Source organism: Vipera berus, assembly GCF_964194415.1.
Source record: "Vipera berus genome assembly, chromosome: Z".
In the NCBI taxonomy this organism is placed as follows: Eukaryota; Metazoa; Chordata; class Lepidosauria; order Squamata; family Viperidae; genus Vipera; species Vipera berus.
Genome location: NC_138205.1, coordinates 107016667 through 107032959, shown reverse-complemented (window position 1 = coordinate 107032959; position 16293 = coordinate 107016667). Strand labels below are relative to the sequence as shown.

General features: G+C 39.5%; 1 protein-coding gene across 1 annotated transcript in view; it reads left to right on the top strand.

Annotated features, from left to right (window-relative positions):
• Positions 1-16293, top strand: part of LOC308679030 (macrophage mannose receptor 1-like) — a gene marked incomplete at its 5' end in the record, with an annotated part of 70354 nt that overhangs the window by 12381 nt on the left and 41680 nt on the right. Inside the window, 2 exons of the mRNA XM_081346265.1 lie at positions 3893-3980; positions 12351-12386. Coding sequence (XP_081202391.1) covers positions 3893-3980; positions 12351-12386 — 124 coding nt within the window. The remainder of the gene's footprint in view (positions 1-3892; positions 3981-12350; positions 12387-16293) is intronic.

Genomic DNA, 16293 nt, shown 5'->3' with positions numbered 1-16293 from the left:
GATAGAAACTAACCAAGTAGACCATGGCTTTTCAACCGGTGGTACGCATACCACTAGTGGTACATGAGCACCTGGCTGGTGGTATGCGGCGTTGCCTGCCTCCCCCCCACCTCCCCCCACCACCTCCTCCACACCCCCACCCCCTGCTCTGCTCCTTCCCAGCTCACTTGCAAGCATGCTGCTTGGCAGCAGCCTGCAAAAACCCTACAGAGGGCGCGCGCAGGCGCAGAACGAGACCCTGCCCTCCCAAGGGACTTGTTGTGCAGCAACCGGATTGACTTCTGATTGGCGCTTCTTCAGGGCACACATGGCCGGGAAGGCGCGTCGGAGTCCCAGGTACCAGTAAGGCAATCAGTCCGCTCCTCCCCCATCACCTGCCAGCCCTGGGAGAGCCCCGTGCGAGCGCCTCGCCAGCTGGCGAACCCTGCCTTTCGAGCAGGAGCGACCTTGCCCTACTTGCCCTTGGCCGCCTCCACGGGTGCTGCTCTAGTGCGGAGAGGGTGAGGCCAGTCCCCGTTCAGCCCGCCATCCCCGGGAGAGCCCCGCATGAGCACCTTGCCAGCCGCCGAACCCTGCCTTTCAAGCAGGAGCATCAACTGGGTTGGGGGTGGGAAATCTGTGCAGCAACCCGGCTACCTGGCCTGCCAGCTGCTCATTGTTCCGCCGATCAGCTGGGAGGCTGAGACTCCAGATTTGAGCCCCCAACAGAGTGCACCACAGGGAAGATGTGCCAAAGCTTGCCCTGGAGCCTCCGCTGCCGGAAGCCTGCTTGCAAAAAGCGGAGCAGGCGGCAGCAGCTGCTGACAGCACCGGGCAAGAGCAAGCAGGGCAAGGCCACTATGAAGTCCCAGGCTCGACAATCAACCAGTTGTGGGGGGGAATCCATGTAGCAACCCGCTATCTGGCCTGCCAGCCACTCATTGCTCTGCCGATCAGCTGGGAGGCTGAGACTCTGGATTTGAGCCGCCGACAGAGTGCAGCACAGGGAAGACACGCCAAAGCCAGCCGCTCATTGCTCTGCTGATAAGCTGGTTTGCTGCATGGATTCCTCACCCCACACCCACCGAGTTGATTGTCAAGCCCGGGGCTTGATAGCGGCCTTGCCCTGCTTGCTTTTGGCCAGCGCCGTGAGCTGCTGCCGCCGCCTGCCCCACTTTTTGCAAGCCCCATTATGCCGCCGTCGCAGGCTTCCGGCAGTGGAGGCTCCAGGATGAGCTTTGGTGCATCTTCCCTGCGCTGTGCTCTGTTGGTGGCTCAAATCTGGAGTCTCTGGTAGTTCCCCAGTTCCAGGATCTTTGAAAAATATAGTTCAGTGGTTCTGAGATCACATATGCCAGTTCCTTGAGAACCTTGGGGTGTAAGCCATCTGGTCCTGGTGATTTGAACTCATCTAGGCTGGACGAGTTACCATTTTCTTGCCTATCTTAACTTGTGTTTCTATTCTTTTTATGGCACTATTTTTAATAGGTTGGTCTGTTTTTTCCCTCTGTGTAAAGACAGATGCAAACAATGTGTTAAATAGTTGTGGTTTCTCCCTGTTGCTTGTCACCTTCTTGCCACTTTCACCCACTAATGGACCAATAATTTCCTTCACTTTTTTCTTGTTTTTCTCATGTTGAAAGAAGCTTTTTTTGTGATTTTTGACTTTGGTCGCAAGGCTTGGTTTGGGTAGCTATTTGTCCAGAATGGTATAGTATCTTCTGCTTGTGCAGTGGGATGGACTAAAAGACCTCCAAGGCCCCTTCCAAATGTTATTCTGTTATTCTTTTAGAGCCAGCAGATCTTTGAACCACCCCATTCTCCACCCTCCTGAAGCTTTGCACGGACTTGCCACAGGGCTGTGTGCTTAGCCCCTACCTATATTCACTGTACACATATGATTGTGTATTGTCTGACCCATCCTCTGCGATCATTAAGTTTGTAGATGATACCACCATAGTGGGTCTTATTACAGGTGGAGATGAAACAGTGTACAGGGGGGAGGTACAAAAACTATCCTTATGGTGTTTAGAGAACAACTTGCACCTGAACATTGGCAAGACAAAGGAGATGGTGCTAGACTTCAGGAGGAAAAGAGAGGAACCTGCTCCACTTTACATCAGGGGTGGGGGCTGTGTGGAGAGAGTCTCCTCCTTTAAATTCCTGGGAGTCTACCTCTGTGAAGATCTTACCTGTAAAATCAATACAACCCAGGTGGCCAGAAAGGCCCAACAAAGACTCCACTTCCTCAGAGTGTTGCAGGGTAGAACAATGACTAATGACCCTCTTTTACTGGTCTACTATAGAGAGCGTCCTCTCGCACTTCATTGTGGTTTGGTATGCTGGCCTGACAGCTGGGGATAGGAAGATATTACAAAGGGTAGTGAGCACAGCACAAAACATTGTGGGCTGTCCCCAAACACCACTGGATGACATTGCCAGGGCCTGCTGCCTTGGAAGAGTGAGGAAAATCCTCAGGGATGACTCACACCCTGGTCGGTACCTCTTTACTCCCCTACCATCGGGTAGGAGATATAGAAGTATAACCAGCCATACCAACAGGCTGAAGAACAGCTTCTATCCATGAGCTGTCAGGCTCTGGAATGGGAAATAACTCTATGTATGATTGACTTGCGAGGCCAGTGTGTTGTACAATTAGTTCACATGGTGTAACAAGATGGTGGGTTTGTTGTCACTGTGAGTGGGGGGGGGCATGAAGGGAGGCTCAGCCAATCTCACTGTATACATGTTGTACTTTGATAATAAAGGTTCATTCGTTGAAATCCCCATTCATTTACTTGAGCTACCCTGGGATACTGGGCCCCAAGAAACATTGTGCTAGCCAACTCGAACAAAATGACAACTATTATTATTGAACAAGTCTAAGACAGTTATGGCCCTAATAGAATCATTAGAAGTTGGCACTTTTCTTGCAGTCATCTTTGAATCATCCAAGAAATACTGCTTCATACATTTTTAATTCTTCACAACTACATTTGCTTGGATTTGTCATAAACACTGTTTTTTATTATTACTATTCCATTCTATCGATTCTCAGAGGCTGTCTGGACAATCACTGCAGTTTTTTGGCAATTTCTTTTCATAAATGGCTTTCCACTGCCTCCTTCCTATGGCTGAGAGGGAGTGACAGGCCCATAGTTCCCCAGGTGGTTTTGTACTGGTATCTAAGGAAAAACCAAGACACAATGTCTCCTGGTTTCTAACCTTCTACCTTAAACAATACACTGCTGTCTAATTCTCCTTTAGACTAGTTTGAGGGTGAGCTACAGGCATTGATATTACTGCCTTGAATTTTAATTGGATTGTAATAAAGAGGAGCTTATATTCCTTTGACACAATACTCTTAAGGAGTAGTCATAAGGAAATAGCCTGATTAGGTAGTCAGTTTGCCTATCTGATTTTCAGTCATATAGCTTTAATAGTCAAAAACTGATTTAGGATGGGGTTTCCAAAAATGATCAATATCCATCCCGAAATAATGATGGACTATCCAAGACATTTGGTAGTCAAAAGGAGATCAGGAATAAAGTTGTTGTTCTTGTTGTTGTCATCATTATTGTCATTGTCCTCCTCCTCCTCCTCCTCCTCCTCCTCCTCATCATCATCATCATCATCTGTGGGAGATGGGGAAATGTCTACATCTTTTCTCAGAAAAGCCATCAGATGTTCCTGTACATGTAATTTACATAGCTGTAGTTATGGCAGCAGCAAAAAAAATCATCCTTTAACTTTTCCATTTTTTTAACATCAATGGGTTAGGAAGATTAATTTAAATACTAGTGAAAATATGAAAGTTGGAGGGTTATTTGAAAAGATTATTAAGTAATAACCATAAGGGTTATACTACAGAGTTAATGGTCATTTGTAATGAGATATATTTATACACATTTAGGCCTATCAAAAGAAGAAAGCTGAAAGGAAATCTTGGTATGAGGCATATGACTTTTGTAAATTAATTGGAGGAGAACTGGCTTATTTTAGTAATCAAGCAGAGGAACGCCTTCTAAACCAACTGTGAGTATAATAAACTGCTTATTTCTTATATCTCAAGGCAGAAACACTCCTAGCAAAGGGTTTATTGGAACACTGACTTCATCATAATGGAATATATAACTAGCATAAACTTTATAATCTCACATATATTCAAAACAGTGCTGGTCTGCATTAATGAATAAAATCAAGATCACGTTAAGGGCACTCTACTTTGAATCAGAGATCCAATACTTAATTTTGTGTCAATAACTTATTGGGTAAGATTCAAGGTACTAGTAATGGTGTTTAAAGCCCTACATGGCAGGGAACACCTGCTGCCGGCATCAACTTCCCTCCGCCCTGTGCGTTCCCACAGAGAGGGCCTCCTCAGGGTGCCACCGGTCAGAGAATGTCGATTGGTGGCCCCCAGGGGGAGATCCTTCTCTGTGGGCGCCCCGGAGCTATGGAATCAGCTACCGGTTGAGCTCTGGACGGCGCCTGATCTTCACTCCTTTCGCCGCGAGCTAAAAACATACTTTTTTGAACAAGCTGGCCTGGCCTGATGGGGGACTGGGGGGGTTGTTATTGTTATTTTATTGGGGTTTTAAGATGTATTTTTAGTATATGGGCATGTATTTAATTATTTTTTAACTTTTGTAATCCTGTATTTTTATTCTTGCCCTGTTCACCGCCCTGAGTCCTTCGGGAGAAGGGCGGTATAGAAATATTATTAAATTAAATTAAATTAAATTAAATTACCATTTATATATAAAAAAAGTCCTTAAGTGGTTACAACAGTAATACTCATGAATGATTAGAAGTGTAGATTCAGTCATAATCATTACCATCATCATTTCAATAAGGTAACTAGGCTTATACATGACTACTTAAATAAATTCCATTCTAATGGCTTGGGTCCAGGATATCTGAGGGAACACCTGCTGCTGGCATCAAGTTCCCTTCGTCCTGTGCGCTCCCACAGGGAGGGCCTTCTCAGGGTGCCACTGGTAAAAGAATGCCGGCGGATAACACCCAGGGGGAGGGCCTTCTCAGTGGGTGCGCTTGCCCTTTGGAACCAGCTGCCCGTGGAGCTTAGGACTGCCCCCGACCTTTGATCATTTCGCCGAGACCTGAAGACCTGGCTCTTCGAGCTTTCCGGCCCAGGCTGAGTTTTAATTGGGGTTTTAACTAGGATTTTATATGTTTTATATTTTTCAGGGATTTAGTTTAATCTTTTTAATTGTTCTTAATTTTTGTATTGACATTTTTTATGCCCTGTAAACCGCCCTGAGTCCTATGGGAAAGGGTGGTATATAAATTTAATAAAATAAAATAAATAATCATCAGAACTTATTCCCACTCAAGTAGCTTTCATATTGCAACCATAAGGACATATGCCATGTTTAAGAATTATTGGATAATTATGGGAATTATTGTTTTGCAGACATGCTTATGTTCTCTATGTGAAAAAGAAAACAAGATAAAAAAACTGTTGTATTATATTTAAACAAGACACATGTATCAAACATATTTAACATATTTGCTAATTATTATATTTTAGATCAGAATCAGAAAAAGGCTGGATCAGTTTAAGATTTATGAATTCTGACAGAAAAGTATCTTGGATTGATGGGTCTCGTGTAAGTAAATGATTAATATGCATGCCTTATAACATAAATTAAGTGAAGTTGCTGGTATTTTTAATACTTAATGAAGTATTAGTAATATTTCTTGTAGTGAAGTTTCATAGACATATAATAATAATCTAACTGTTAAACTAACTATTAAAAATCTTAATATAATATGATATTGATATTTGATCTGATTCCAATTATTTTGATGGTTTCTATAGACTTACTTCAGGTTGCTATTGAAAAAAATTGATTTCATTGTTCTTATAAAAGCCAACAAACTACATAAAATCTTTCATTTCACATCCAACTAATTTTTCCTTTATCCATTTTTACTGGAGTGAGAGGATGTCCAGTAAGAAAGGTGAGTTGTCCTTTTCCTAAACATGTTTTAAGTTATTTCTATTGTCTAGACGCTTGCTCTAGGGCTAGAATATTGAATCCAATATGACATGTAGTTCTTTATGGTCATAAAGGTGCAATTGGGGGATGATAAGGTGGAATACCTTATAATGTGGTTTTTGCATTATGTTTGTGAATACCACTGTTACTACTATTGGCCTATTGGAGCCATTTGGCCCATTGGAGCCATCTGGTTATTGCCAGATGAAGAAGATAGTTTTTCATAATATCTGAAAAGCAACAAAAGCAGAGGTCATGGTCAGAGAAAAAACTGTATCAGTATGCAAGACAAAAGAGAGGTGACAAAGAAGTAACAAGGATTTAGTATAGGAGGTATGATGAATGCATTCTTAGGTGATGATAGATGCCTTGAGGAAATGTGTTCTACTCTTTCAGAAGCATAACATGATCCAAACATATTAGAAAATTATTGATGTATCTACAACATTTCTTGCTACAGTATAAAGTGTTCTGGTATAAATGAATTGCATGGAACCTTTTTAATATACTTAGGTCTGTGAGTAGAACTGAGGTACATTGGTCATACTTAGATGGGACTTTTGGTAAGACCACGAACAGGGATTGCAATCCCATTGATATTATTTGATTTCTCAATGGATATTTAGTAACCATCAACCATTGTATTTTTCTGGATCATCTCCAAGGACTGAGAATGAGGAGCACTCTATTGCCATCAATCTTTTTTTTTGAAGGAGTTATTCCAGTTGGCATGTATGTGGAGCTTTAAGACTTGGATTTAGGATTCTTTTAGTGCCTGATACTCTTCCCACCCCCTTCCTGGATTACTGCCTTGTCGTGGCAAAGGGGCTTGTGTAATTCAATGAAGCTATGAGCTATGCCGGGTAGGGCCACCCAAGACGGAAAGGTCATAGCAGAGAGTTCTGACAAAATGTGATCCACTGGAGAAGGAAATGGCAACCCACTCCAGTATCTTTGCCATGAAAACCCTATGGACAGTACCAAAAGGCAAAACGATATGACGCTGGAAGATGAGCCCTTCAGGTCGGAAGGTGTCCAATATGCTACTGGGGAAGAGCAAAGGGCTAGTACAAGTAGCGCCAGAAAGAATGAAGCAGCTGGGCCAAAGGATGCTCAGCTATGGATGTGTCTGGTGGTGAAAGGAAAGTCCGATGCTGTAAAGATTTTTTCTCCATAGGAACCTGGAATGTAAGATCCATGAATCAAGGAAAGCTGGACGTGGCCAAACAAGAGATGACAAGACTGAACATCGACATCTTAGGTATCAGCGAACTAAAATGGACAGGAATGGGTGAATTTAATTCAGATGACCATCAGGTATACTACTGCAGGCAAGAATCCCTCAGAAGAAATGGAGTAGCCTTCATAGTCAATAAAACAGTAGGAAAAGCAATACTGGGATACAATCCTCAAAATGACAGAATGATCTCAGTTCGAATCCAAGGCAAACCATTCAATATCACAGTAGTCCAAGTCTATGCCCCAACCACCAGTGCTGAAGAGGATGAAATTGACCGGTTCTATGAAGCCCTACAGCACCTTATAGAACTAACACCAAAAAATGATGTCCTTATCATCATGGGGGATTGGAATGCTAAAGTAGGAAGCCAAAAGATAACTGAAATAACAGGCAAGTTTGGCCTTGGAGTACAAAATGAAGAAGGGCACAGGCTGATAGAATTTTGTCAAGAGAATACGATGGTCATAGCAAACACTCTTTTCCAACAACCCAAGAGACAGCTCTACACATGGACATCACCAGATGGTCAACACAGAAATCAGATTGACTATATGCTCTGCAGCCAAAGATGGAGAAGCTCTATACGGTCAGTAAAAACAAGACCAGGAGCTGACTGTGGCTCAGACCATGAGCTTCTCATTGCAAAGTTTAGGCTTAAACTGAAGGAAAAAGCACTAGGCCACTCAGGTATGAATTAAATCATATCCCTGTTGAATATACAGTAGAGGTGACAAATAGATTTAAGGAATTAGATCTGATAGACAGAATGCCTGAAGAACTATGGACAGAGGTTCGCAACATTGTACAAAAGATAGCAACCAAAACCATCCCAAAGAAAAAGAAATGCAAGAAAGCAAAATGGCTGTCTGAGGAAGCTTTGCAAATAGCTGAGGAAAAGAGGGAAGCGAAAGGCAAGGGAGAAAAAGAAAGATACGTCCAATTGAATGCAGAATTCCAGAGAATAGCTTGAAGAGATAAGAATGCCTTCTTAAATGAACAGTGCAAAGAAATAGAAGAAAACAATAGAATTGGGAGGACTAGAGATGTGGACAGAGAACTAACAGAAGTACAGGCAGGATTTCGAAGAAGCAGAGGAACTAGAGATCAAATTGCCAACATATGTTGGATCATGGAGAAAGCTAGGGAGTTCCAGAAAAACATCTACTTCTGCTTTATTGACTATGCTAAAGCCTTTGATTGTGTGGATCATAACAAACTGTGGCAAGTTCTCAAAGAGATGGGCATACCAGACCATCTTATTTGTCTCTTGAGAAACCTATATGTGGGCCAAGAAGCAACAGTGAGAACTGGACACGGAACCACTGATTGGTTCAAAATTAGGAAAGGAGTCCGGCAAGGCTGTATACTGTCGCCCTGCCTATTTAACTTATATGCAGAGCACATCATGAGAAAGGCAGGGTTAGAGGAATCAAAAGTTGGAATTAAAATTGCCGGAAGAAATATCAACAACCTAAGATATGCAGATGATACCACTCTAATGGCAGAAAGTGAAGAAGAACTAAAGAGCCTCTTGTTGTGGGTGAAGAAGAAGAGTGCAAAACTTGGGTTGAAACTTAACATTAAGAAAACCAAAATCATGGCATCCGGCCCTCTCAATTCCTGGCAAATAGAGGGGGAAGAAATGGAGGTAGTGACAGATTTTATTTTCCTGGGCTCCAAGATCACTGCAGATGGGGACTGTAGCCAAGAAATTAAAAGACGCTTGCTCCTGGGGAGGAAAGCAATGACAAATCTAGACAGCACACTAAAAAGCAGAGACATCACCCTACCAACAAAAGTGCGTATAGTCAAGGCTATGGTCTTCCCAGTTGCAATGTATGGCAGTGAAAGCTGGACCATAAAAAAGGCTGAGCACCAAAGAATTGAGGCCTTTGAACTATGGTGCTGGAGAAGACTCCTGCGAGTCCCTTGGACTGCAAGGCGATCAAACTGGTCAGTCCTAGAGGAGATCAACCCTGACTGCTCTTTAGAAGGCCAGATCCTGAAGCTAAAACTCAAATACTTTGGCCACCTAATGAGAAGGAAGGACTCACTGGAGAAGAGCCTAATGCTGGGAAAGATTGAGGGCAATAGAAGAAAGGGACGACAGAGAATGAGGTGGCTGGATGGAGTCACTGAAGCAGTAGGCGTGAGCTTAAATGGACTCCAGAAGATGTTAGAGGACAGGAAGGCCTGGAGGAACATTGTCCATAGGGTCGCGATGGGTCGGACACGACTTCGCAGCTAACAACAACAACAACTCTTCCCACTTTTATTTAGTATCTAGCTGAAACTGGTGGGGGATGTGATCCAGTGGTTAAATATTATTTACGTGATTTATGTGATTATTTATGTGATCCAGGGTTAAGTATTATCGGTGAGAATACACAACTTTACATCTCAGCCACTGAATGATGGTTGATGTCAACCCCTTTTCCTGATATCTGGAGGTTGCTAGGTTCTGGAAGGGAATGAACATTCTCATTTATTTATTTATTTATTAAATTTATATGCCACCCATCTCATTGATAAGGCTCTGAGTGATTTACAAAATGGTAAAACAATAAACATAAAAACAGTTTAAATTAAAAAGACTTAAATAGAATTTTAATCCCAGCAATATGGAGCAGTTTGGAATTAAGAAGCCAACTGACTGCAGGGTGATTCCATCTGGCCTGTTATGTACTAGTTCATCATCTAGTTATCCTTCTTGGCTCACAGTTGATGCTTGAGGCAATTATGACAAGAAGGAACTTTTACACAACTCCACCTTGTGTATCATTTATAGCCTTTCTTAGAATGAGAGACACTATTCACAGTCATACATATATTGATCTCTCATTTGGACTACTGAAATGTCCTTTACACAGGACATTTACATAAAGAAGCTAGAGTTGTTCCAGAATTCAGCATCTGGTACAGAGACAATTCATCCATTCAACATCTTGTCTCTGAAAGTCCCACCAGGCTCAAGGTTGACTCAGCCTTCCATCCTTCCGAGGTAGGTAAAATGAGGACCCAGATTGTTGGGGGCAATTAAGCTGACTTTGTAATAATGCCGCTTGGGGTGTGTGTGAAAGCGCTAATAAGCAGGCATATACATAGAATGAAGGCTACTGCTAAGTTTGTAAGCCGCCCTGAGTCTTCGGAGAAGGGCGGGATATAAATGGAATTAAAATAAAAAATAAATAAAAAAATAAAAAATTGTTACAGTCTATAATCCAAATTGCTAGTTATTCACTTTAAAACCTGCATGGATAAAATATGTGTATCTCTGGGACTCCATTTTTCCAGTTCTTTATCCCTTTTCATAAGATGTGGTAGAATAGACCAAATTTTCATTTGGTTCCCTTCCTTCAGAGAATATTCAGTAACTTCAGAGATGAGCCTTTTTGGTTGCTTCCCCCATCCTTTGGAATAGCATTCCCCTTGAGATCCATACGGCTTGAGCACTTTCGGTTTTAGAAAGGTGATTACAACCTGGCTTTTCTGAATATCTCGGATAAAAAAATGTTGTCAAGTATTGCCTCTAAGAAAGTAGTGATTTGAATTTGTTTATAAGTAATCCTTGACTTACAATCATAAATGAGCCATAGTAGTGCAGTGTTTAGAATGAAGTACTGCAGGCTAATTCTGCCCACTGCTAGCAGTTCGATTCTCACTGGCTCAAAGTTGACTCAGCCTTCCATCCTTCTGAGGTCAGTAAAATGTGGGTCCCGATTTTGGGGGGCAATATGCTGATTCTGTAAACTGTTTAGACAGGGATATATAGAAGTCTACAGCTATTGCTATAATTGAACCCAGAAATACAGTTGTAAATTATTAAAGGTCATTGAGCAGGTCACCATGAGACCATATCCTATTTTATAATCTGTTTTGCTGTGATTGTAAAGTGAATGACACAGTCATTAAGCAAGCAACATATTCATTAAATGTGTTTGTGGGGGTGGTCTATTGTAACTTCCAGCAGTCACTAAGTGATTGCATTATGTTTGGCATAGATTGTAAATTGCCTGTTACTTTGATTTTTTGGGTACCTTATTTTATGGAATTGAATAGGTAAGCCACTAAACTGGTTATGATTGCAATGATCTGTAAGTGGAGACAGATAGACGGATGGACAGACAGACGGATAGACAGACAGACAAAAATGGGGAAGTTTGAAATGGCTTGAAAATGTCAAACTTATCAAACATGCAGACACAAATCATTAAAAAGTAATTATGATACATTTGGTTTTTTCCATGTTAAAATTGGTGGCTTTTAGAAAGTAAAATTTTTAATTTTTACTGTAGTTATCCTATGAATCAACATTTCATGGGACTTCAGAAACATATTTTGATCAACGATGCAAAATAATATGGGGAAATACTGGAACCTGGCATTCTTTAAACTGTCATGCGATACTTAATTGGATTTGTCAAGTTACAAGAGGTAATATGCTTTTCATTCTCAAATAGTTTATTAGTATATTGTTCAACTGTAAAACCTGAGAGACCATATAAACTTGTTTTACAGTTCACATGGTCTGTCTTTTTCTCTTTTTTGGGGGGGGGGAGAGGAATTTAGGAATCTTAAATACAATTCCCTTTTAAGTCTGCAGATTTTAAATTTCTATTTACTGTATGACTAATTAAGTTACATAGTACAATATCAAATATAATTATCTGTATGAATTTACTCCAAAGAAGGCATTATTGATGCCAATACTTTTTCTTTCATAATTATAACCATCACCACCATCATCATCTTAATAATTCATGAAATTTGTGTGGTGCCAATCAAAGCAATTTGAATAAAACCAGTAAAAGAGAAAGGAGAAAGATAAAACATGGCAAGTGCAATGAAGTGAGGGATCTTACTCTTTCTTGCCAAAGCCTGAGTAAAGAGACAGGTCTTCATGGATCTCCTAAACAACACCAGAGTGGGGGCCATTTGAGTGTTGAGGGAAACTGGGATCCAGTCTATGGTTTTATTTACTTACAAATGTAGACATATATTAAGCTATACAACATTTCAGTTTTTGAGAATTGTCTTTTGCCATAAGTAGTAACGTGTTAAGGTTAAGCTTGAGGTCTTTGTAATTAAAATATTTATTTTTTCAGGTTCACCCTTAAATCCAGAACCAAGCAACAACTTCGGTATGTTGAGTAATTTAATGTCAAAAATGTTATATGTATTATTTAATAGGAACAAGGACTGTGCTTTGTATTTTAGTGTGATTTGAGGTAAATTTGGCTGTATGACATAAAGAAGCATTCCTAAAATATGATGTGTGATGATTGAATTTGTAAGCAGACCAATTTCTCAGAGCACTGAAGAAAGCCAGACACTGGCTCTGGATGGTGTAAAGCTATAGATTTGTGATTTCCTTTAAGTGAAAGAAGAGTGCCATATGTGATTGACCTCCTCTTCACAGACAAGATGTCATGGTTCTGATAGACAAGACCAAATAAATCAGAACTCCAAGGCTTGAGATTCCGTCAAAGAAAATGTTTATTGGTTAGATAGTATCGGCACAGTCAAAAGTGAAACCAAGTCTGAAGATCCCTTGAGGAAGCAACAATATTACAAAGTTGAACTCCCCACTCAATACTATGCAGTTAGCTATGCTCCCCAATAGAAGAGTTTGGCGGGCTTTCTAACTAAATGCTCCCACCCCTATCTAATTGACAGACATGACCTTGGTTCCCATGGGACAGTAAAATGTTTAGACTAGTAGAAATCATCCATCCCCCTCCCAATCAGGTGGGAACTTAGAATGAAGAAAATGGAGGCTTCCAGTTTGCCAAGTCAGCTGTCATGGACGTCTGGAGGATAGCTCCTGTCTTCCACGTCCAGATTTGCATCGCTGGGGGGTCCTAAAAGGACTGAAGAGCCACCCTGGAGGGGTGACCAGACAGAAGGGGCTTTTGCAGAAACACAGGGGAGCTGTAACCTCCCCCCCGTTAATGCCTGCATTCCCCTTGTACCGGTGGATGAAAGACTGGCCATAGGAATATGGCCAGTTACTAGGCTGCAGACAGCCGAAGTCAAACTTACCATCAGGCAACATTAAAGCAGTGTGGAAGAGACTGGGTAAGATTCCTCTCTTATACCTTAATCTTTTTTTCACCTAAATAAGCTGCTAAGTACTTTCCCCCCCTGTGGAGAGGGAGGGGGAGCGGTGAACAAGCCCAGGGGTGTTTTTTTTTAAAAAAAGTTGAAGAAAGAAATGGACTAAAAGAAAAGAATTTTCAAAGTACTTGGGGGACACCCAGTGGCTAAACGTGAAATTGCAATCTGACTTTCTCTTTAAAAAAAAATCAAGAAAATATTTAAGAAAAACAAGATAAGAGTAACCTTGAACACCAGGTGTGAAACTTCACTATGGAAGAGTTTCAAAAACAAATCTATGCTATGTGGGAAATATCTTACCAAACTTATCAGTTCCTTTCTACAGCTGGCGATGAAATAAAAGCTTTTGGAAAAGCATTAGAAAGCATCTTGATGAAACAAATTCAAACTCAAACTGTGATTACAACTAATATATTATTGGGACAGAACTTAACAGAAGAAATTGAACAATTAAATACATTGGCAGAAGAATTAAATATTCAACAAATGCAGGCTTCTCAAGTTTATAATGGAGAACAGATGGGGAAAAAATTATTTAGACCAGGACAATTATATCAAGAGGTGAAAATAATGAGAGGATTTGGTGCTGTTGACAGATGCTTCAATCCTTCAAGAGTGGAGACTGGAAGGCCACTTCAATATGATATAGCAATACAAGAATGCTTTGATGACCCTGAGGCAAAGAAGTGAAAAATGACATGGCAAAGGAAGAAAGCAAGAATAAGATTGAAGAAATATGAACATTCTTATGAGGCCTGAAATAGATAATACCAAAATAGACAGGATTGGATTGGGATTAAGAGAGATTGTTTTGATGAGTAGACAAAAATACTGACTAACTAAAAAAAAATAAAAAAAATAATAATAAAAAATACAAATCTATGAATACTAATATTGAAATATTGAGTTCTTTAAATGATATGGGTTAAGATGTATATATGCTAAAAATGATAGAATGTAACTAATATACCTGGATGTAGAGACATGAGAGGATGTATTAAATGTTGAAATGGAAGAAATTTTGGTAATTTTTTAATATGTGGAAACTATAAATGAGAAACAAGAATATTATATTGTCCTCCTCTTCTTTCTCCTCCTTTCAATTGGTATTTTAATGACTATTATTCTAAATATTGTATGACTGATATGGATATGGAAATGAGATAAATAAGAACTAGATTACATTACTAGGTATTGGAGAAAATTGTTTAAAGGAAAAGGAGGTTATTTAGCAATATGAAAATGAGAAATATTAAACGTTTAATTTCAATATCAATGTAAAGTTAAAGCTAGAAAAATATATAAGGTGTTTGATGTTTTAAAGATGGAATGTTAAAATATAAAATATACTAAAATATTGATAAATATAAGAAAACTATTTAATGACTGATGGATAACAATGAGAAATATGTTAATTTAGATAAGAGATAGCATGTATTAAAGGAAAAGAGAGAGAGGAAGTATTGGTTACAATAATTTGGAGATTTGTAATAATATGTACTAATCTGAAATAGAACTATTGTAACCCGGACACCACGTTGCTTTTTAAAGATACTATTGTAATATTGGAAAACTAATAAAAACGATTTTTTTTAAAAAATAGAATGAAGAAAATGGCTGCAGCTAAGTTCATTGTAGAATTACACAATAATTGAATAGGGGCTTCCCAAGCATATATAGAATATGGCTATAACCAAAGAGGAGTTACTAAAACGTAGAGCATTTTTATATCCATAAAAATCATTGGAAAATTTTAAAAAACATTCCCAAATATGCAAACCTTTGATCAAGTGGTTGCACTGGATATTGATTTGATTGAATCAAGTGATCTAAGCAGTTGCATAAGGCAACAACCCATTTCTGTTTCCACCTAGTTCTGAAGGCAAATTAAAATGGCCTCCTCATTGCTTCACTTTATACTGGTTTGCCCTATGACTCATCCCAGTGAATCTAATACCCAGAAAAGACATTTGTGTATTCTGGAACATTTGCATAGAAGCCTCTTCCAAGGAATCCAGACAGAACTGAAGATAAAGTTTTTAGAGCAAATACAGAGACTAGAACTAACAGGGCAATAACATAATGATTACAAACTTAAAGGCCTTGGTCTGGAAACCTGATTGGCAAAAAAAGAAAGCCAGAGTTAGATTTAAAAAGTGAGTTCTTGAAGAACCATTAAAGGCTATCCTTTTAGTAATCAGTGATCTATCAGGATCTAAAATACAAAATGTTTATGAGATAGAACTAGAATGCGTTTATGTATCTATTAGGCTTTTTTTAGACATTATAATTTGTGCACTGACATAATGGAAATTTGGTTTATAGATCCCACGTTTGATGTTAAAAGACATTTAATTATTCTATTTAAGAATTAAGAATTAGCTAAAATTTAAAACAGAATCTGGTTATGTATAAATAGTTGTAGATTGATAAACATAGGCTGTGGTCCTGTCAGTAACGTGTGATGTATTAGGATGTGAAACAGACATTGTTTATTAGGTAAAACATAGCTACTCAGCCACTGTGTACATGTTAGATGCTATAGTTTTTCTTATAATGAAATAAGGGAAATTTGGGTTGTGAATATTATTTGGGATGTTAAAGACTAAATTTGAATAATATAATTAAAATCAAAATTAGGTAAAATTTAATAACAGGACATAGACATCTCTCAATGAAATTGAATTGACAATTTTTTTAACTGACCATGCTATTTCTAGAAATTTATTAGTTTAAACTAATTTTATGAAATGTTAAGGGAATTTGAGAAGGATGTTTTGATAATATAACCTGAATTATGTACTGAAAACTCTGTTACTGAATCTCTGATTACCCAGTCACCATGATGCTTTCTAAATATGTAGATTTTAACTGAAAAACCAATAAAACTTGTTTTTGTTTTAAAAAAAAAGCCTCTTCCAGCTATTGGAA